The 22765-nt window shown below is 36.0% G+C and overlaps 2 protein-coding genes across 3 annotated transcripts in view; both read left to right on the top strand.

Annotated features, from left to right (window-relative positions):
* Positions 1-17203, top strand: part of CCT8 (chaperonin containing TCP1 subunit 8) — a 56846-nt gene extending 39643 nt beyond the window's left edge. Inside the window, exon 16 of the mRNA XM_071810254.1 lies at positions 17194-17203. The gene's annotated coding sequence lies outside the window, so the exon portion shown is untranslated. The remainder of the gene's footprint in view (positions 1-17193) is intronic.
* Positions 316-22765, top strand: part of LTN1 (listerin E3 ubiquitin protein ligase 1) — a 30448-nt gene continuing 7998 nt past the window's right edge. The window contains exons 1-22 of one of the 2 annotated variants that reach the window (XM_065862633.2): positions 316-564; positions 2080-2283; positions 2610-2708; positions 3741-3971; positions 4754-4806; positions 5243-5423; positions 6076-6249; positions 7304-7494; positions 8768-8915; positions 9833-10615; positions 11115-11156; positions 12180-12372; positions 12929-13168; positions 14127-14280; positions 14565-14715; positions 15434-15635; positions 16582-16741; positions 16915-17019; positions 17281-17423; positions 19270-19405; positions 20308-20452; positions 22277-22490. In XM_065862633.2, coding sequence (XP_065718705.1) covers positions 523-564; positions 2080-2283; positions 2610-2708; positions 3741-3971; positions 4754-4806; positions 5243-5423; positions 6076-6249; positions 7304-7494; positions 8768-8915; positions 9833-10615; positions 11115-11156; positions 12180-12372; positions 12929-13168; positions 14127-14280; positions 14565-14715; positions 15434-15635; positions 16582-16741; positions 16915-17019; positions 17281-17423; positions 19270-19405; positions 20308-20452; positions 22277-22490 — 3991 coding nt within the window. In that variant the 5' untranslated portion in view covers positions 316-522. Of the gene's footprint in view, positions 565-2079; positions 2284-2609; positions 2709-2943; positions 2962-3740; positions 3972-4753; positions 4807-5242; positions 5424-6075; positions 6250-7303; positions 7495-8767; positions 8916-9832; positions 10616-11114; positions 11157-12179; positions 12373-12928; positions 13169-14126; positions 14281-14564; positions 14716-15433; positions 15636-16581; positions 16742-16914; positions 17020-17280; positions 17424-19269; positions 19406-20307; positions 20453-22276; positions 22491-22765 lie in introns of those variants that run through there. The other variant, XM_071810236.1, reaches the window with a different exon arrangement.

Below are 22765 nucleotides of genomic sequence, written 5' to 3'. Positions count from 1 at the left end.
TGTTCAAATCTCTGGTGTGGACTTGGACATGTTTTGTAGTGATACTCCACAGTGATTTCATCTGACAAGTGCAAATTTGCCTCTTATTTGAAGGTTTGCCAAATCCTAAATCCTTGCAAGTGTAGAATACCGTGGGTTCATAAAGGCCCCAGTATGTGCTGCAAGTCTCCGCACTTCTACACTCTATCGGTGAGCACAAAGTTTTAAGGATATTTCAGCTACATTCCACCAACGTCACATTTCACGACAGCACGCTGGCGATTACTGAAACCGCCCACAAGTTCCCCGCCGGCACCGGGTCACCTTTCCCAGAGGCGCTCCGAGGAGCCGGGCCCCTGCGTGCCGCGTCCCCTAGGAACCGGCGTCACCCGCGGACTGGGCAGCGCGGCGGAACCCACCGACTTCCGTGGGGTTGACGTCGGCGCGGCGCGCCCAGCCCCGCCCTCCGGAAACGCCACGCTCCCCCGCCCCGGCTGCGCGGCTGTGCGCTCTCGGCCGGTGCTCAGCGCCGACACCACCGCCATGGGGGGCAAGAACAAGCAGCGAACCAAGGGCAACCTGCAGGTGAGCGCGCCCCGCGGGACCGCCGCGCCCGTGGGCCGCGGGTACCGCGCGGCCTCCGCCGGTGGCTCCGGCGGGAACGGCAGGCGGCTTGGCCGCGAAGGGCGGCGAGGCCCGGGCCTGGACCTCGGGGCGGGGGCTTCCGGCACCGACAGGGGGGTTAAGGCGGCCCTTCCCCTCCCGGTGCATTGGGAAGGGAGCTGTGGGCCGCCGAAGCCCGTACTCCGCTGGGAGGTGGTGCTGTCTTCGGGCCCGGTTGCAGTAGCTGGGGCAGCCGCCGCGGGTCGGGGGCGACTCATGGCTTGGGCCCATGGTTTAGGGGCGTGTGGCTGCAACTGCCTGGGGCGTTGATGCGCGTTCTCCTGAGAGGGGCAAGAGTACGGGGGTGTAACAGCAAAATCACCGCTGGTGTAAGTTCATCGAGATAACGGTGGGTGCGTTTAGTGTATTTTTCTGTGGGGAGCCTTTAGGGTGCACCTGTCTGCTGTTTGTATCTTGCCACCGTGTCTGAAGTGGGGTAACATCTGTCATGTGTGACACTTGCTCAGGGTGGGAGAAGTGTGGGTGAATTACGTAATTCCTATGAATCTTCTCCCTCTCATGCGTTTACAGAAGACGAGGGAACACAAAGAAGGATATCCTTATAGTTGAGGTTTCACCTACAGAAAAAGTGACTTAATATGTAGATATAGTAGTCAGGTAAAATGTGGCTTATGTACCTCAAGAAAATCAGAAGAGTATGATGAACTTCAGCAAATTGTCATTACTTTAAAAAAGCCCAAACACAAAGCTCACAAAACTGCGACTGTCATTAGGAAATAAAAGGTGTTTGGACTATAATGTATCACAGAGAACATTAAAACATCAGTTTGTTTTGGAGTAGTCTTAAAAGAGTGTGCTTGACATAAATGTGAGTCACTGTTATGATGTGCGAGGTGTTGACTTAACTGGGGCAAACTAGAAGAGATGCTGAACTCCAAAACACTCACTGTAACACTAATGGGATAGTATCATACTGTGCTACACATATACTCTGTTGTGCCATTCCTCTAAATCCTTCTTGGCTCCTTTGTTGCTGGTAGCATCCTTTTCTCGTGTGTGTTTTTTCCAATGAATCAAAGAGTATTCCTTGGGAGCTGTATTGGTCCATATGCAATAACGTGAGAAGAACCAGTGAAAGCAGAAGTAGTGAAGGAGCGTGTTTTTTAAAGAATTTATTCACTTACAGAGGACTTTTCTGTTACACTTTTTTGTGTATGTATAAAAACAATATAACTTTCCACAAGCATTCATGAATTAAAATCATTGTGGTAGAAAGGAATGCTGATTCTAAAGGGAAGAATAATTTTTTAGATCAAACTTCTATGTTTAAAGCATAGGAAGCCTTTTTTGTGAAACCTCATTTTAAATAGAAGGTTAATTACACAATATAAATAGGATCATTGTTTGAAATGCATGATGTGTGCAAAATAAAATAACTGAAATAGATAATTGATTTCTGTCCACATTTTTTGTCAGCCTTCTAGCAGTGGTCAAGCTGCAGAGCTCCTTGCCAAAGAACGTGGAACAGTGCCTGGATTTATTGGCTTTGGAACGTCTCAGAGTGATCTAGGATATGTTCCTGCAGTTCAAGGAGCAGAAGAAATAGACAGCCTTATGGATGCTGATTTTCGGATGGTGTTGCGAAAACTTTCTAAAAGGGATATCACAACAAAATTAAAAGTAGGTGTATCCTTTGTTCTCTATAATACTCTTTTGTCAGAAATTGGTACATTTTTCATAAGGATGGGACAGGAATATATCAAGGTAGCTGATTTCATGTTGCTAAATTTGCTGGAACTGCAATTCAGGATGTATCTTAGAGCACTTATTAAAAGGTCCATCATGCAGTGCTGACAGAGCTTTCATAAATTAACTCTATAGATGCTTAATTGCAAGAAATGAATTGATTTTTGAAAAAGAATGTTGCAATGTCTGATAGAGGCCGGTAAATTACAGAACATATCTATCTGACTTCTTAAATCATGCTCTTGATATCTTGATTTTAGGCTATGCAAGAGTTTGGGACAATGTGCAAGGAAAGAGAAGTGGAAGTTGTTAAAGGTGTTCTTCCTTACTGGCCAAGAATTTATTGTAAAATCTCACTAGTAAGTATCTAAATTAAAAACTTCTCTGGATAGTTCCTGTGAAAACCTCTAAGGCAGTCTTTCTTGATATTTCTAACTGTTGGAATTACTGACTTGTTTTAGGAAAAGCATGAAGTTGAAGGAAAGTATTGTTCTTTATTGTGGAGATGTTTCAGTATTGGCCGTGGGTGGAATCTTGAATGTTGATGCCTGGGCTCTATTTGCTGGATGGAGATAGGCATTTGTTAGACCTTTGTGTTAAAGAGATGACAAGGTATATTTTCTCATTGGAAGTTCTTTTATGTAAATTGCAGAACAGCTAAAGAGAATGTACTGTTCACTTAACATCATTATAAATCTTTTTGACCTAGGACTACTATCTGGCCAGACGTAATATTAAAAAACAAAACAAAACAAACCACTCAATAACGCACCAAACTTTGAAACATTGTGCATAGCCAGATAGTTCATAATTTTGTGATACATTCAATATATCTCTGAAATATCTGGACCGTCTACTGTTGGAAACATGATATAGGACAAAAAGAATAACTTTTCTGATTCATTAGAGTAATTTCTTTTGGGAGGCAAGAGCATAGAAAGTCATCACGATGTCAATTCATACACAAATAATAGATAATGATGCACAGTTTTTGTAGGCTTGTGGTTGTTTTAATCCAAAAAGTGGCTTCAGCATTTCCTGTTTGTCTTGTCTCTTGTCTTTCTGTTAAATGTTTGTATTACATGGAAATAGAACTGTAGATAGGTGTATCAGGAAAAAGTTACAATTTTGAATGTACAACACATCAGGCACATGATGCTGCTAAGTTAGGACTCTCCACTTTTCTAGGGGTAGAAATACTTTTTTTGGTCATTGTTGTGTATTTTCAAGTCTATGTAGCCTGATTTATTGCAAAAATGGCTGAGAGACAGCTTTTTTTTTTTTCCTCATCACTTCTGCTTTGAAGTACCTGGCATCAAAGGTACGTTTCTTAAACCAATTAACCTTTTTCTTTTTTTCTCTTTTTTTTTTTTTTTTTTTACCTTTAACAGGATCATGATCGCCGTGTTCGAGAAGCAACTCAGCAATCTTTTGAACAACTGATTCTTAAAGTAAAGAAACACTTGGCTCCTTACTTAAAAAGTATCATGGGATACTGGCTGATTGCTCAATGTGACATTTACTCCCCTGCTGCTTCTGCTGCAAAAGTAGCTTTTGAAAAAGCTTTTATTTCAAGCAAACAACCTGAAGCCTTAGCATTCTGTAAAGATGAAATTCTTAATGTGAGTTTTTTTATGTACTTCTTTACGGCTTTGTGTTGAGTATATGTCAACTTTTATTACAAATTATAAACTCATCCTGCCCCAATCTGTTCTTCTGGTTAGATTTCTTTCTGACCTGAAACTTTGCTCCTGCTAATGAGGAGAGAAGATTGAGGCAAAGACACATCTTCTGTTATTATTTTTTTTTTTTTACTTGGGGTTAGAATGACTGGAACCAGAGGACTGAATATGAAGTGAATTTTCTTGTACGCATTTCTATGTAATGATGCTCAGTCATCACATAATGTTGTTGGCAGATGGAAGAATGATGCTGGAATAGTTTATTTGCAGTGGTAGAGGATTTAAGACTGCTGAGCAGTGTTTCAGAGATACTCTGCAACTTTAGTTCTGACCAAGGTTAATGCCCTTCTGCCTGTCGTATACAAAACTGAATTGACTGAATTTAAAAAAGTGAAAGTTTGCATTGGTGGCCCATCAGATGCAAGCTTAACCATTTTGTTTTGTCTCAGTTTAGCTTCTTTTTACCAGAAGCCTGTTGTCATATGACTGCAGCTTACAAAATATTATGCAGTCTTGATTCAAACAGTGCTACAGTTGCTACATTCAGGGAGACCCAGTTAAATTATATTTTTGTTCACTAGTGTGTCTAAAATGTGTTTAAAACACTTGACTCAGAGGTTGTGAATTTCATTGTAGAGCTGTTTCTGAATAATGTATAGACTATATTATTCACATATAAATATTAGATTTTAATGTGTATGTATGTGTTTTTTTCCTCTTAGGTACTTCAAGATCACCTTCTGAAAGAAACACCTGATACACTCAGTGACCCCCAGTATGTCAGTGTACTTTAATGTATATGGTTTAAGTCTTTGTACTAGGTTCTCTATCCCTGGAGGTAGTGGATTTGACTTTGTTTTGAGAGGCAGAATAGTTACTTGAGTCCAGATCCCAGCAACTTGCTTTGAAACTAAAGTATATATGCTTTTGAAAGTGTTATCAGTTGTCTAATTCTTGTTTCAGCTCTTTTAGGAGTAGCATTTTTGAATAGTTGGGAGATGACTTGATACTCTCTCTTTTTTAACAGCTTTTAGTATAACTTGGTAGTGTTAGAACTTACGGAAAGTTTACATATTTACATTGCTGGCATCTGAAATAAAAAGAACAACACAGAAAAACTGAAGACATACATTTAGACAGTTTAGAAGAGCTTGATAAACCCACTGATTTATTTATGATTCACTTTAATTTGTTTTGTTTTGTTTTCTGAGAACTGTACCAGAGGAAGAAAGGGAAGCCAAATTTTTCCGGATTCTGACCTGTTCCTTGTTAGCTTTAAAAATGTTGCTTAGCATGTTGCCAAAGAAAGAGATGCATTCATTGGAGGAAAAGTTAATGTCACTTCTGTCCCAAAATAAATTTTGGAAATACAGCAAACACAGCATGCCACAGGTAACTTTCTTATTTCTTCTTTATTTTGGTTGTTTTTAGTTAAAGATAATACACTGAACCTAAGAAGTATTAATTACTTGTATTCTGCAAGAATTAACTGTACTTCACTGAAATGTGTTTGTAACAGCCTTCAAATTTCTAAGCCTTAAATAGACAATATGGCTCTAAAATTTGCCCAATAAACTAATTTGTTGTTTCTGTGTCACCATCACCTGCTTCTTGGCAATCTACCATTGTTATTAAAAGGGACAAACTTTGACAGAGTTCTTAGTGCTTCTTGGATTTTCTTTTTTTTAAACTATTTTATTGGTCTTTGATCTGCTAAGACAAATAGTGCATAGAGGGATGAATTGATTCTGGTGTTATTTTCTTAAACTTTTAAGGCGCTTTTGGGGAAACGTCTTTTGAGAAGTATATTGAAATATTTTTTATAAGCATTTTACACCAAATAAATTACTTTAAAATATCAAGCAGGCTTATCAAATAATTTCTTTATTTTTCTTTATTTTTAATAATATTTAAACCTTTGCTGATGTAATAGAATACTGATTGTTGAAAGTTACGGTGACTTTAAAAGGAATGTTATAAACTACAAGTAGTGACACAGTGTTGTCATTAGACTCAAATTTTGTTTTTCTGTGGCCTATGTCAGGTTCGCTCAGCTTTCTTTGAGGTGGCTTCTGCCTTTTGCCAGTACTTGCCTGAGCTGGTGAAAAATGAAGCACCAAGAGTTTGTCCTGCTGTTCTTCTCAGCATTGATGACAGTGATGCAGTGGTGTGTCCTGCTCTTTGGGAAGCTGTACTTTATACTATTGCCACTATTGAGGTAATGTGGGAAATCTAAGGAAGGGGCAGATATTTTACTCAAATTTAAGTTTTCACAAGTGCCATTGTTCTCTTTGTAGAATTTGGAAGAACACCTTGACTGGGTTTTCTCTATGATTCGTAATACGAACTTATCAATTCTACCTGCTCCTTCCTCAGTGTAACTTTCAAGTATAAGTCTGGCATGTCTGAAAATCAGAGTTGGTTTATAAGTTTAATTAAGTTAGCCTGAATCCCTTTGATTAAAAGTCGTTACTAATAAGTAAAATAATACTTACAACCTTTTTCTTGGTTAAAGACAGTTATAAAAATTACCCTCAATGCATTTTTGGTTTGCTTTCTTCTTCTGACTTAATGCTTTTGTTTTGTTTTGGTGTTTGTGTGTGTTTGTTTTTTAAAGTTAAGTGAAATACTGGCTTTCAATTTCTTAGCAGGATGAGTGGTGTTGCCATAGACCGGGATGCTTTGAGGGTTTAATGATGCAGATCTATTTTGAAACTCCTGGTATAAACTGTAAAAATTTATGGGGAAAAAAAGTCTTTGTTCAGCTTGCTATAAGTATAGTTACCTGGAACTATGATAAATGAGATCAGACGACGAAAAACTTTGGGGTGTGGGTTGAAAATGCCAAGGTATTTTGTAACCATCAGAAAATTTTTGAGGGAAGTTTTGAAGTTAGTGATGTGTCTGAAGTTAGAATTTTGAAATCATTGCTTATTCTTGCTAATAAGAACTCAGAATTAAATACAAGACCACTCACAAAAATGAGGCATCCTTAAAGCATTATTAAAGAGAAGCCTTCAATTGCAGTTTGCTAACAAGGAAAGTACATTGATTTTAAACAATACAGAAACAGTTTCGTCACATTAGCCTCTTAAATTCACAAGCTGAAATAAGGAGAAAGTGATTTTTAAAAATACTGGCAAGTGAATTTAAATTTTACAGTAACTTTTTTCAGCTACAATATAGGGAGGTAAATTAAATGTCTAGCTTGGGAGTTCTTCCAAGTCAACATATGCTCATTTAATTTACAGTAAACGTATATTTTTCTGTAGGACTGTTGGAGTCATGTAAATGCCAAAAAGGGAGTTCTACCAAAGTTATGGACAGTGCTTCGAGAAGGCGGACGAGGACTAGCTGCTGTGATATACCCAAATCTCTTGCCGTTCATTAGCAAGGTACCTCCTGGCATTGCAGGACCAAAGCTGGAATATTTCAGAACTTTTTTCAGCTCTATAATTCAAGGGTATGAACCACCTTTTTTTTGTTTGTTTTTAAAACAGTCTCTTTTACATTTGGAAATAAGAGAAGTAATCTTCTTTAATTATTTAAAGATAACATATTTGGCTTGAAGGCATTTGAATACACATTAGTTGCTTATTTCAGAAAAGACTGTTTTCACTATGTTATTTGAAAATAATATTTAAAAAATACTTTTAAGTATCCAAAAGTAGAGTCAGTCCTTTGTGGCTGTCCCTGTCTTAAACCTTCAGCCTTTTTTTTGTTTTATTACATCTTCCTTACCTAAAGCATTCTTATCGTTCTTTGCCAAAGCTTTGTGTTTATTCCATAAGTTTCAAAATGGGAAATTAATTTAAAATTAAGAGTAGCTTTGAAGATATCGGGCTTTTCTCACCAGTCTTTAATTATTACAGAGGTTATTGTGGATTAGCATTATAATTGTGAAATTTCTTATATGCAAGAACTTTAATTCTTGGAATATTGATTTTTGAATAATCGAATCTGCTGTAGTTTTTTGCCTTTTAAATACATCAAACCCAACTTTCTACCAAATCTGATTTAAATAGATGCATGTGCATTGTGTACTTAAAAGCATATATACGTTATTTTATGAAAAACTAAACTTTAACTATTCAAACAAAAATAAATTATCAATTGACGTTGACATGGCCATTAGCAGAGCTCTTGGAGAAGAGAGTTTTGTATGGATTGGTTTTAAAAAGTGTATAGAATTCATTTACAAGTAGTAAAAGGGTTGTAGTATTTGTATGGTCTAATTGTCATTAAAAAGCAAACAAATTGGAGTTGCTTAGACTCAAACTGGCTATGATGAAACTGTCCTTTGGTGGCTTTTTGGTTTAGTTTTTTTTCTGTAGTGACAGAAAGTGACTTCTCTAAACGTCTGTGGTCTGTGTAGAAAATTGCAAAGGAGTTTTAACAAGGAGCGGAAACACTAGGCAGTATGCTTCACTGGATATGTTTCCTGTATTTATATAGATTTTATTTTAATGAATGCTAAAACTAGATGAAAAAGTTATTTCAATATAAGTTATATTAAATGCCCAAATTTAATATTTTGACTCTTTAAATATGTCCTATTGAATATGTTTTGATCTGACTTTTATGAATGATTCTGTGATTCTGTATTCTCATATTGGTGTTGTCTGGATAAGAACACCATAACCACATAACCAAGGTGACATTCATCATGTACATAATGGGTTTCTCAGAAGCATGGATGACTGAGTGTGCCCCCCTCTGATGTTGCCTTTCAATAGGTTGTCTAGTGAGCGAGCAATAACCAGCCCTTCAGAAAGTTCTGCAATTATAACTGCATTTATGGAATGTCTGCGCTTTGCCATACTACAGAAAATAGATGAAGATGATGACCTAATACAAATTCATCAAATGCTTATATATGACCAGGTATTTATTAGAAACACTTAATATAGTTGTGGGTACATTTAATAATTCAGAGTTCAAGAAAAATGAAGTTCTGTGACAATGTACTTCTCTGTTGAAAGTTTCACTAGATTTTATAGAAAAAATAATCTTACTGAAGTTAGTCAATGTCATGGGTTAACACCAGCCAACAACTAGTACCATGCAGCCATTGAGGCACCCTTCCCCCTTACCAAGTGGGATGGGGGAGAGAATCAAAAGTGGGAGGGAGAAAAAAACAACAACAACACAGTAGGTTGTGATAAGGGCAGTTCAATAGGATAGCAAAGGAAGAAATAATGATAATAATAGAATGTACAAAACAAGTGACATACAGTGCAGTTGCTTACCACCCACACCACTAATACCACATCCATTCCCGAGCGGCGGCATTTGCTCCCCCGGCCAACTCCAGTTTATGTACTGAGCATGATGTCATATGATGAGGAATATCCCTTTGGCCATTTGAGGTCAGCTGTCCCGGCTTTGCTCCTTCCCAGCTTCCTGTGCACCTGGCAGAGTGTGGGAAGCTGAAAAGTCCTTGACTACCCACAACAACCAGAACTTCAGTGTATTTCCAGCTTTCTTCCATGCTAAATCCAAACCACAGCATTATACCAGCTACTAGAAAGAAAATTAACTCCATCCCAGCTGAAACCAGGACATTCTGTTTTTCCTTCCTATAAAATCATGGCTTTTACTATGCAATTCAAATTGTATATAAAAAAAAACGAAGCGCCTCGCCCTATATATTTTTATTGTGTTCAAGCATGAGTAATTCTGATGTCTTTGAAATTGCTTCCAGAACATTCTTCAAAATTATAAAATTTCGTGGTATTATAAAGAATAAAACAATCATCTAGTTAGATCACTCTTCTTTAATAATCTTTTTGTCTTTATAGCTAATTCCTCTTACTGATGCTGTACTTAAGGAGCCCAGGTTACAGAATGGACCATTATTTTATCAAATAGCAGAAACGCTGAGCTCCTGGGAAGCTAAAGCAGAAATCTCCAATGATGATGGCACAGATGAAGTTTTCCAGAAACTGTTGTCAGATTTTTGGGACCGTCTTTTAAAAATGTGTGTACTTCATGTTGATACGTTGGATGCTGATGAGAAATCATTGTTTGCTCTATCTGGAATGCTAGAAATTCTTCGGAATCCAAAGAGTCCTACAAAACCAAACAACAGAAAATCTCTAAAAATCAGATTTACAGATGAGGATGAATCTGAAAGGGACACAGAGAATGGAAAGCTCACAGAAGTGAGAAAGAGTGACTCTGAAATACAGGCTGATTTGCAACATAGTTCACTTCTAAGGAAAGAACCTTTAGAGAACTTAGTCTGCAGCCTTGCTGAACTGAGTATTGTGTATGTCAATGAACAGAAGTCAGAACAGCATTTGAAATTTCTCTCTGCCCTGCTCAACTCATTTTCTTCAAACAGAGTTTTTCAAGTACTTTTAGAGCAGGGAAATGATACAAGCTCTGCTCAAGCTGAATTCCAAAATGAAACTGAAACTTGTGAAAGTCCATCTGTACAATTTCTGCATATGAATTTAATAACTTGGTTGAAAGAAGACTGGAGGAAAGACACCCATTTTCTGGTTGATATTTTGTACAGTGTGCTTAATTGTTGCAACAGTAATGATGAAAGGAAAATCATTCTTGATGATTTAACGAAGGTATGACTCTTGTACATTTTGTTACTAGTTTTTATCAGAGTGAGTACTCTTCTTGTGGGCTGTGGTTGGTTAATCATTTTATTTTGGGATTGTGGAATGGAAGACATTCTATGTGAACTTGAATGTTCAGTGTAAGGAAGGTAGATTTAGGAAAGGTTGACATGTCAGCATTGGGGTGAAAGGTTATGACATATGACCATTTGCATGTGGTATAAGTCTTTTAAAAAAAAGTACATCAGAATTTCTCTGTTCTTTTTTATATGCTGTGCTTTCATACTAGTCATCAGTGGCTTTTCTTATAGTCCCTTATTGATGATCTGTGTGGTAAAGACTTGGAAGCCAAAAATAGTATAATCAGTAACTTTATTTTCTGCAGGGGTTAAGCAGAAGTTGTTGTTTCAGTAAGAAAGTTGTAAACCAAACACTTAAAATGATATTAAATTCTTCCTATTCAGCAAAGAATTTGTTAAATATTGTGGAATTTTGTTTTTCTTTTCAGATGGATCTGCAATGGATTATTTTTCTCCAGTTAATTCAAAAGGTGCTTCTTAAGACTTCTCTGTTCTTGTTTTGCGTAGCTTTGAATGTTTCATTAGCTTTGAGAGTTACATGTCTCTCAATGACTTTTTAAAAATTTAAGTAGTAATAATTTCCATTGTTTGAAATCTTGTAATAATAGTTTCAGAGTCTTGTTTGTTTTAACTGCATTTCAATCTGGAGACAGTCTTAGAAATGAAATAATGATACCAAAACAAAGGCATCTTTGTCCGTTCAATTTTTGGTCAGATTGCCCTTTGAGACAGGGGGATTCCTGATTTGTTTCTGGTCATCCTTTCTAAGCTGGAGGGAATGGAATTGGGTATCAAACCAATAATTTAAATGATTATTTCTATCATTGCCCTTACATCATGCTTACAAAGAAAAGATAGTATGGCATTTTTTCACGTGGGATGCTGAGACATTGACATTTAAGTGATTGCCTGGGTTGAAATATAAAGTTTTATTACAGATTTTTGGACAAGAACTCCCAGCACTTGATTTATGATCCAGTGCATTGACTGTAATATCTTTCCTCACATATACTGTATATTTTAGGAATCCTCCGTTTTTATGATTTCATAACTTATGATGGCTTATCACCAAAATAATGTTTTTCTGGTTTGTGACCTTGCATTTCTTTTTAGAGAAATTCAGATGCTGTAAAAGATTTTATGTTGTAAATAGATTTTATTTCGAATCAACCTGGTTATCCAGAAGTTGTCTTTGTAACTCCAATGTAGGCATTCCCTGGGCTCTATAGTTGGAGAAAAGGAAAAAGAGCTTTCAGAAGGTGACTTCTTTCACTCTAGCGTAGAGGTCTGACCTAGCCATAAGTTGCTGTCCCTGACCAACAAGAAAGTTGGCAGGATTGTTGCAGATGTAAACACCTAGAGACTTCTTGTTTATGACAGATTATATGGTTCCTACTCTGTGTGTGCAAGTTTGACGTATTAATCTTATGTTTAGTTAGTAATAAAAGTTAAAACCCTCAAAAGATTATTAGAATTATTTTCTTGTGATTCAGGCATGCTCAAGCACACCAAAACTTTCCTTAGTCTCTGACTGGCTGAAAGGAGATGCACTTGGAGAAAAACTTGTAATGCTGGCAGATGATCTCTGTCACCTGGGTTTAAAACCTATAGCAGCTTCATCGGAATCATCCTCTTCAGAAAGGTGGACCCTCCTGAGTTTAGTGTTGTCACAACACATAAAAAATGGTAAGCATATTTATTCTTTGGAGTTCATGAAGTGTAAATACCTCACTTACGCTTTGTAGAAGGCTGAAAGGAATTTCAGATCTTCCAGAATACTTAATTTGTGACATGTAGGCTTTCTTATGTTTCTGGGTTTGTGTTGTGTGGTTGGCTTTTTTTTTCTTTCTTTTTTTTTTTTTCTGAGCCAATTAACGGTATTCAGTTTAACTTTGTAAATACTGACTTGCAGCAGTGACATTGCAGTTTGTTTGATCTGCTTTGCTAAACAAAATTCAGTGTTTAAAGAACAGATTCAGATTTGTGAGTCTGGAAAACTTCAGAAAAATTTAAGTAAATTTGATTTGTTAGCTGTTGTGCTGTAAAATATCTGAAATTTACCTTAAAAACTTTTCGTTCTTATTCTACAGAGTTTAGGTATGCATTACACTGAAACTGCTTTGCACTTTATTTTGCATTCAAAATTAATAAATAAAAACAAATTAGTACATATGAATATGATGTATTTGAATGATGTTTATAATCTAATCAAAGCATGCTGTCTTTTTTCTCTCCCCAATAGAATCTTTGATTGGTGAAACTTTTGTTGAAAGGATTATTGATAAACTTCAAGCAGCTCTGTCGAAAGCTAAGGATCTTTCTGAAGCTGGAAATACTGAACCATCAGTATCTTTCATCTGTGACGTAGCTTCAAGCTTTTTCAGCTCAGTTAAAGGGTGTTTACTGATGCCATCCTCTGAAGACTTGCTGCTTACCATCTTCCAATTGTGTGCTCAGAGGCAGGATGCTACACACTTAACAGGTAATTTTGAAAAACAATCATCAACTACAAAAAAGTTTGGTTGAAGTTAAATCTAGATTCTTCTTTTTCATGAAACAGATTCAAGTATCTAGTAGAATATAGAGTTCACAATGAGCACTTCCAGCTGTAACTGACATCAAATTTTGTACTGTAATTTACAATGCTGGTAGTTACTACCACACATCAAGTCCTGTACATCTTTACAAGGATTTTCAACTTTTTTGATGTTAGTATCCCTGTGCTTCACCTATCTTTATAGCTGTGATATTCCACACTTTCTAGAGTGTTACAAAAATTATTTAAGGTCTGTGAACTACAAAGAATGAGCATTTTTTTGCTCATTCTACAGTGTGTGGTTCCTATGAACAAATGCGTGCGATCACTTCATTGAAGATACAAATATTTATTCCGAAGCCATTTATATTGGTCAAGTTGCTCTGGCAAATTATGATCCATTTCTGTCTCCACCAGCATCTCATTTTTCAGACTGAGATACTGATTTATGTTCTTTGAGTGCAGAATTTGAGAGTGTTAAATTGGTATATGCATTTACTGACATAGATACAAAGGAAATGTTGCAGTATTGTCATAGAAGTGGACAAGACTAACCTGAAATCCCTTGCTGCTTTGCAAATGAGTATTGATGGTGTGAATGTTCAGTATTTCAGTACTAGAGAAATCTCTGGTTTTGAAGATCATATGAACATGTTGTAGTAGATAACAGGAACATCACTTTTACCCTCAAAATATTACCTGTGTGTCAGAGTTAATTTAAAATTGCTCTACAATAAGAAATGTGTATATTTGCTCTTAATAGTTCTTGCATGTAACCACATGGAAAAGAGAATGCTTTTCCTACTCTAGGACCTTTACACGTGTTTGTTACTGCAGGTTGCAATTTTAGTTTACCTGTTTGGGATGGTTTTGCTTGTCTTTTTTTTTTTTTTTCCTACAATAGATTTACTTGTATGTAAATTAAAACACACTTGGATGTCTGGTGTAAGTTCACTTGTGCGTCAGCTTCGGAGTATGCAGAAACAGAGTATCTTTTTGCATAAATCTGCACTGTGGGTCAAGAATCAAATTCAGTCTTCCTCTTTGGATGTTAAAAGGTAATTGTAATGTGTATGTCCGTTTCGTAATACATTGTTCTCCAAAACAAGGTAGGATCAGTGCTATACTTTTCTTGATTTAATTGGCATCTGTGTTACTGAGGGTTTTTTCAGCCTGCCAGAGGTGAGAACTGTGGCATAGACCATGATTTAAAATGCCATTGGTATAGCATGTATATAGCATTGATACAAGGTATATAGCATTGGCACTGTCCAGTAAAAGCAAACTGCTTTATTTTACATTGATAGAAACTTGTTTCCAGTGTTTTTTTTCCTCTTTTAAGCCTTCAGGTTTTGATCTCTGCAGTTAGTGATTTGTTGTCTAAGCTTATGGAAGAGGATGGACAGTCTGGATATCTTGTGGGAGCTTATGTTGAGCACATCACACCAAACAAAACTGAGTGGGGGAAATTGCACGAGTCTCTCTCCACTGAGGTATGAAAACACTAATGGAATTGCACATGGTAGTTTACCTCATGTCTCTGTCCCTCAGGATGATAAACGTTCTTTATTTTGACATGGCACTGCTGTTATGAATACACGTATGTCTGTGTAAAGGTTCTTTTCAGCCTCTGTCCATGGCAGAGGACAAAATCTGTATATTTATGGCTCCATCCAGTACTACTAAAGAAAACAAAAATCTATGAAAATACCCTTTACTGCATGGAACACTAAGAACTTACTTTACAATACAGGAATTTTGTCTGACAGAGTGTGCATCATGAAGGTGTTTTTAAGTTAGTTCTTCTGTAAGATTAATTTTGTGAAAGGCAGAAATATCTGCAGAGAAACATGGTGTACTGACTATCAGCAGAAAGCTAATATACATAGCGTGGAAGTAGGGAAGGGCATACATTTCCTGTCCAACCACCAACCTTCAGTAACCCCAGTATTTTCTGTAAAATATATGGAGTTCTATAGATACGTATTTATTTCTGAGTCAGCAATGCAGCTTCAAGTTACTGCTGTGTGTTTGTTTTTTTTTTTAATATGCTGGAGTGTGTCATCCTAACCCTTGTGCTTCTGGTGTTAATTCATATATTTCATAGTTATTTTTTAGTAATTCTGAATTTTCAAGGTTAAACAGATCATAGCTCTTCTATGCACCATTAAAATGTCATTTGTTCATACTCTTTTTGTACACATATTACAGTGGATACGCAAACCTCTTTTGGAAGGACGACTTAGTATGAATTGTGAACCTTTGGGATCATGTGTCAAGCTGTGTGGCACAACTAAACTTCCAGGCCATCTGTGTACTTCAGCCTTATTAAGTAAAATGGTGCTACTTGTATTGGAAAATGGCTTAGTCCACGGAAATGTTGATACAGAGAGAAAGAAAATTGACAATATAAGTAAGTTACAATGGTAAAACTTAAAGGAATTTGATTTTATAGTAGTTGTAACCTGAACTGATAATGAATTAGGAAATAAGTAGTGAAGGTTTGGCATATAGGTATGAGAAATCATTCTTTTATATTATTTTGGTTTCCTTTTCTTCTCTTGAGTTCACCTTTAAAAGTATAAGTATGCATAAGCATAGTGTTTATATTTCTAGGACCTTTTGTGATTATATACATGCTGTCTCAACAGAACTTTGAATTTGGAGAAGTTTGAATTTACAATGACTTTCGAAGTTGTTCATTGCCAAAACACATGATGGTTTGGCATGAGCAGGCAATAGGAACTGTATCCATGCCATGAAATAAATACCCTGGGTGTTTAGTCATGGTGTAAAGATATTTTGAGGCAGCAGTTTTTGTTAATTCCACCAGGTAGAATCTTGTTTCTTTTTATTTATGGAATGTTCAAATGAGAGCCAGCATTATCAAATTAACAATTCTATCTCTGAAGGTCTCACCATGATGAGAAGCGTAATTGTTCAGGGTGGATCCTTGTAAGTTAATGAGGAAACCATATGCTAACTTTTAGCATCAATTTGGTGTTTTGTTTTTTTTTTTTTTTTCTTTCTGGACTTAGATCTTGATTGCCTTGTATTTAAAAAAAAATTGAAAAAATAATAGAGAGCTGTTAGAGTTTTTGTCATCCTTGATTTGCTTTAAAATTTCCTCAACATCTAGAGTAGATTTTTGCAGCCTTTTCTCTTCTTGTATTTTATGATGCAATGGCGAATATCCAGTTAATGCTTTGAAGCACCTGGGATTACGTGTAAATGGCATCTTTTAAATATGTTAAAAACATACTTTAAAAACACCCAAACAACCTTGACCTGAAACTTCTTGCTAATGCACTGAATATATTCAGCAGCTGTTTGTAAACAATGACTTTTTGTTTAATTAGTTGCAGAGCTGTTGTACTCATTACAATGGATTGAAGAATTGGAGAATCCTCCTTATCTGCTTCTGGAATATCTTCATATGTTAGAAGAAATGCACATCACATATGAGAAGTTCAGTACACTTAGTAATACAACCAGCCTTCAGCAAACCATATTAGATAGGTATGTAAGAACAAGTAAAACAAGCCTTAACTCTGTCTTCATATTTCGCATTGTAAAGAGTATTAAGGGCCACCATATTTCCCTATGTATATTGATTCAAACTTCATCCAAATGCTTTTGTTGTCAACTGTGCATCTATATGTATTAACCAGGGTCTGTCTTCTTCTTTGAAGATCAGAGGAACATGGAAGACTCTGGTCATTAACCATGGCTAAAGTGATTAGTGTGGAAAAAATTGGATCCTCTGAGTTGAAGAAACCTTTTGAGACAACAGAAAGGTATCTTAACACTGCTGCCTATAACCTTTTAGTTTATGTTGCAAATGTTAATGATGTTACATGATACTGATTCTGATGAGTGACATCTGAAGACTGAAAATTTGGTAGTAGATGGATGTGGTATGTACAAGTGGAGCTTAGTTTAGTGTGGGGGATTACATCATAGGATACTAGATCATTATGAACCAATTGACATTTTGTTTAGCAGGTAAAGTTTTGGGTTTGTCTCATTCTTGTTTTTTTTTTTGCTTGTGCGAATAGGTTTCCGCCGTTAACAGAGGGCAGATTGCATACACTTCAGTGTCTATCACCTCTTTTGACTGTAGAAGAAAACAAAACACTTGTCTTACACTGTGTGAGCAAACTTTTGACGTGCCCACAGACAGAGCTTTCCAATACTGATGGTACGTTCTTACCTCAGTCCAATTCATTAGAATTTAATAATATTATTTTGCAATAATTTTGCTTTTAGATAAAACGTTTGAACTATAATGATATCATTTTTCCTAGAAAGAAATGTCTTCTCATTTTGCATATTCCTTGCAGACTGTTTGGCATAGTAGTTTTCTGCCTTATGGAAGTATAAGCTATACTGCCTGGTTCAAAATTAGAACTAAAGGACTCAGGCTGATATTGTTAAAAGAATTTTTATATTACTCTTTGTTTGGTCTATCTGATTTAAACACGTCTGTAAATATTGAAGCTTTCAATTAGTCATTTAGGCTTTATACAGCATGCAGAATATTACTGTTGTCAACTGGTAGTGCCATGATTGTCTCAAGATGTTTTAGCAAGAACTCTTTCACAGTTTATATATAATTTTTGAGTAGTTCTTCCAGTGCATGAGATATAGTGTGCTGAATCAGAAATATTGTACATACACTTTTAGCAGTTTTTTAAACTTTACTTAGAGGTGATTGAGATGTGTTGCAATATTGTTTTGAACATTCCTTAGCAGACCTTTCCGTTTTCACAGACTTGTTACTTTTCAAGAAAACTTTTTGGAAGTAGTTATACACAGTCCTTCTACATGTTTGAATTAGACATCACTTAAAGAGCTTTTTCTCTAAGTACTGCTTTCGTGCTTTCTTGTGCCTGTTTGTATTGATCGGTCTATATTAAAGCTTGAAAGTTGATTTTTCTGTTTTTCTATTTTTTAAAAGAACTGTGCTTACTTATCTTGAAAAAAATATCTTGGATTTTAAACTGTGAAGTTATATGCCTTGGCAGTGTCCAGGTTTTCAGATGAGTTCTTCAAATGGATGTCCTCAAAGTGTGAAAATTCGCGTTGTTAATGTTGTGCAGCAATTGAGAGGAATCCTGACTCTTTCCACTGTGGTAGTTTCCCTAACTCCTTACTCTTTGGACTTAGGCCTACCTGGCTTTCTGAGCAAACTAGTGAACCAACTGAATGTGTCTGTGAAACTTTAAACAGAAAATGCAAAAAAGAATGCTCACCCCTCTTCTGCTGTGGAGTGCGCTCGTTTGTAACACTGGTCTGCATTTTCCTTTCTGCTGCTTCTCATTTTCCTAGGTGTTCCTGAATGGACAATATATACCCAGATTTTCCCATTAAGTGTGGTGTAGGTTGTGGTTTTACTATTCAGGTTTTAATTTTTTTTTCAGGTCAACAAAATGCTGATAAAGTTCTTGTAAATCATTGTGCTACTGCTTAAGTGAAGTGAGTTTTTTGTTTGGTTGGTTTTGCTGTGCATAAATGGTACTTTAGCTCAGTTTTTTGTTATCATACTTGGAAGAAGTGTTTTCCAAGGAATACATTTTTCCTTAAAAATGGAAAACAGTACTAATGCAATGGTAGTACTTCACTCTGAAAATAAAAATTAACAGTCTTGCAACAATCTTGGAATTCACAACTACATTTACTTAATCATCTGTCCAAATTATTGCTTACCATATGTTCTAGTAGCATGAATAGATTTAAATCTGAGCAGGTATTTTCCTTTTTTTTGTTAATTGTATAAACCAACAATCTTACAGGAGTTTTTAACTGGTTCAAGGGTTTTTGTTTTGTTTTGGGTTTTTTTGAAGTTTGTGTTGGGTATGGTATTTTTGAATTAGCAATAGCATTTCTGGATTAAGTGTTCAAACAAAAAAGGTGAGGTATTGTCCAATCTATCTTGTGATCTTAACGTTCAGATAAAACTGTCCAGTCAACTGACACACATTCTAATGTTTGTTTTATCTTGATAATTAAGATGTATTGAGGATGATATTATTGTTATGTTACAGGGCCATTTGGGTGTCTTTCCATTTTGAACTCCTGCTTGAATGACAGAACTATTGTTGCTGATGATGTACTGCCTGGAATTCTAAATATCATAATGTCTTGGAAAAATGATAACGAGGACAGCTTTCTCTTTAGCTGGTGGGTGCATCTTTGGGATAATTTGACTTAAAATTTCTAGATCAACAGTTTAAAAAATACAAAGTGGTTGTTAACTTACAAATTGATTTTGAATTATAACCACCATCCACTGCTCTAATGGTACTTTTATAAGCCTTTGTAGAACTGTATCTCTTGGTTTAATATACTTGTCTTTAAATATCCAGTAACTCATACTGAAGAAAATTATCCAGGCGGTTGGAATCTGGGAAACTTGGAGCTTTTATAGTGCACCTGGATGCCAACTGTTTTCAAAAGCATTCAGAACTGACCATCCTTTGTAGGTGTTGCTGGATATTGAGTTCCAAATTCTGATTGCTTGTTTAGGTAGCAGAACAAAAACTTGGATACCAGACTTAGGTGTCTGGTTTTTAGAATTCTGGACCTGAAAATGTAACTTGGAAAGCTTCCAGCAAGGAGTGGAAATATACTGAGGTTCATTTGTCTTGAGTATAGTGAGAAAAATCCAGGCAACAAAGTCTTGAAATAATGTACACTATTCGGACACTTGAGGGCTTGTATTTTAAGTTACCATTTTTAAAAAGAACTGATTATTTTTCTTGCATTGAATTAATTAAAATTGCTAAATTTCATAATTTATCTAAGTGTATTACTTGAGTGAATATGTAAATTGTCCAATTTTAGGAATTAAGTTGCAAATGAGCAAGTAGCTCTGATAATCTGTTTTGTACCTGTTGATTGACTTATTTAGACTTGGCAGCTAATGTACTATTCTAACTGTGAAAGACAAGAGTATCAAAAGCACACAGGGCAGAGCCTGGTGCACAACTAATTTGTCCTAAGAGGAGGAGTGAAAGCGAGAATATAAATACTCATGTCTACACCATGAAGATATGTAAGCTGTAGTTGTATTTTTATTGCAGCAGTCTGAAAGAAACGAATGCTCAGTTGCTTGCTTTCAACATCGAGGTGATGCGTTTCCTTCCCTTGCTGCTGAAGTATCACACGGCTCCTTTGGCCGATAATGAATGGGACTTTATCCTGTGCTCCATGCTGGCTTGGTTAGAGGTAATACGGGAGATACTGTTGCTAATCATGGCACTGCAGCTTCCAACAGGATCCTCCTGAACCTACTGGACTGATGCAGGGGATGGGGAGCAGCTAAAAAAATAGACTACAGAATAACTACGTTTTTATAATCTTCCTGATTGACATTTCATCCTAAATCTTTGAAAGCTCTATGTTAGAAGTTCACACATCTGTTTACAAAGTGGAAGAGTTGAGTATCAGGATGGTAGAGTAAAACCTTGTAGAAGCTGTGCCACACAGCAATTAAATTTGAACAAAAATGCATGAGGATTTCCAAGATGAATGGAAATCAGAGTGCTCCTAACCATTCTTACTTAGAGTTTAGAACACAATGGTCTTAACAAATTTGACTTTGTTTTGTCTAATATGTGTGTTAACTTTCTAGTACTTTAGAGTAGTTATGAATATTAATAGCTGGGTACTCAGCATTGCAAAGATAACTTATTTTAAAAAGCATTTCTATCAAATGTCAAAGTAAAAAAAAAAAATTAACTTTACCTACTGTGTGAGTGCTAATGTTGCATCTCCACTTTTGATGTCCTTACCTTTTATATTATTCTCTGGATATGCAGGGACATAGTGCTCTCAGTTTAGCAAACATTTGACACAATGTTAAAAAGAATTGCACAAAATCCTTTTTCACTGAAGTTTGACATAGGTCATGTGTGGCTTAAAAGCATAAGTAATACTGTGTCTCTGGTTTCTTTTTGTGTATAGATATGAAATTACCTCCCCCTTTAAGTAATATGTTACAATGTTTAGTGATGTCATTAGTTAATTGGAGAATAATTTTGAAATGTGTCTGCTATAGGTCTCTGTGTTGAAAAATAATATCCCTTTAAGACCGAAGTCTAATATGACATAGAAAAAATCAACTGAATGAAAAGCAGCATCTGTATTTCAATATCTAAATAATCACATGAAACATCAAAATTATGTTCTAACAAGTCAGAGCAAACAGCTGACTACTTTATTAATCAAATAAAGATAGAATCTCTCAACCACTAGCTTTTTTTTTTTTTAATAATTGTATTGCCCTTTGTCACTGCACTGTTTGAAGGGCAGGCTGGGAACTTCCATGTGGCCTTTCTTGGTCTCAGGATTAATCTTACCTATACTGTATGTCCCTCAAAACTATATTTTTTTAAATAAAAACAAACAAAACCAATCCAAAACAACAACAGCAGAAAACCCACAAACCAACAAAGTCGTGTGAAAAACTTACAACATAGATTAAGTGCTTGGGAATATTTTTTAATATTTACTGATATTTCTTTTGGGAGAAAACTCATAAGAATAAAAAGAAGGAGCTATGTTGGGGAAGAGTAAATACTCTTCTGATTGCCACTTCAATAATTTCCAGTTTACAATAGTGTGTCACCAATTTCCTTCTGCAGTTTGGAAATACAAGCATGGTATTGGTATGGCTTCTGTGTTTGGGAGAGAAAAGTGAGAGTGCTTCAAATGTCAATTTTGGCTGGCTTGGCTGCACAAGTGTTTCAGATAAGCTACATTTCTGTTTGAGTCCACTTGGTGGCAGTTTATTTCTGCCATTATAAAGGTCATATAAGGGAAGGAATCCAGAATTCTAAATGCTGAGGAGACTTGGAAATAATTTGCAGCAAGTTTTACTAAAATACAGGTTATATTCTTAAACTTGTCATTTTGCTGCCAAATCATTTAAAAATGGTTTTTGCAATTGATTAGTCTTTGAAATTACGCTTTCTGGTGTAGACAGGGAATGTGATACTTTAAAACAAACTTATAGTTAAGAAATCTCCCTCTTATTCTTTTTGTTCCTAGACTACAAGTGAAAACCGTTCGCTTTATCATGTCCCACTTGTGCAGATTTTTGCTTGTGTCAGTTGTGACTTGGCATCTGCCCTTAGCGCTTTCTTTGAAGTGGCAGCTCCTGAAACTACTGCCAACCTTCCTGAGAACTTGATCAGTGAATGGAAGGAGTTCTTTTCTGAGGGAATTCACAATTTGCTCTTACCTTTGTTGGTGAAAGTCACAGGCAAGTATATGGCAAGGAGGGTAATAGCTGTCAAGCTATTCTGAAATAGAACTTGATGGGTCATATTTTGAATTTATAGGAATGTATGTCTTATATATGTCTTATAGGAATACTATGGCTTATAAATATATATATAAATATAGGAATATTATGGCTTATAAAACCTCACTTTTTTGGACACTTATATGCTAATTAATAAAATAACATTGCACTTAACATTGTGATTTAAGATTAGATGGATTCTGATAAGAGGAGTCTGAGTTGTTTCTAGTAAT

This window comes from Patagioenas fasciata, chromosome 1 (genome assembly GCF_037038585.1).
Source record: "Patagioenas fasciata isolate bPatFas1 chromosome 1, bPatFas1.hap1, whole genome shotgun sequence".
In the NCBI taxonomy this organism is placed as follows: Eukaryota; Metazoa; Chordata; class Aves; order Columbiformes; family Columbidae; genus Patagioenas; species Patagioenas fasciata.
This window is presented reverse-complemented; position numbering and strand designations above follow the sequence as displayed.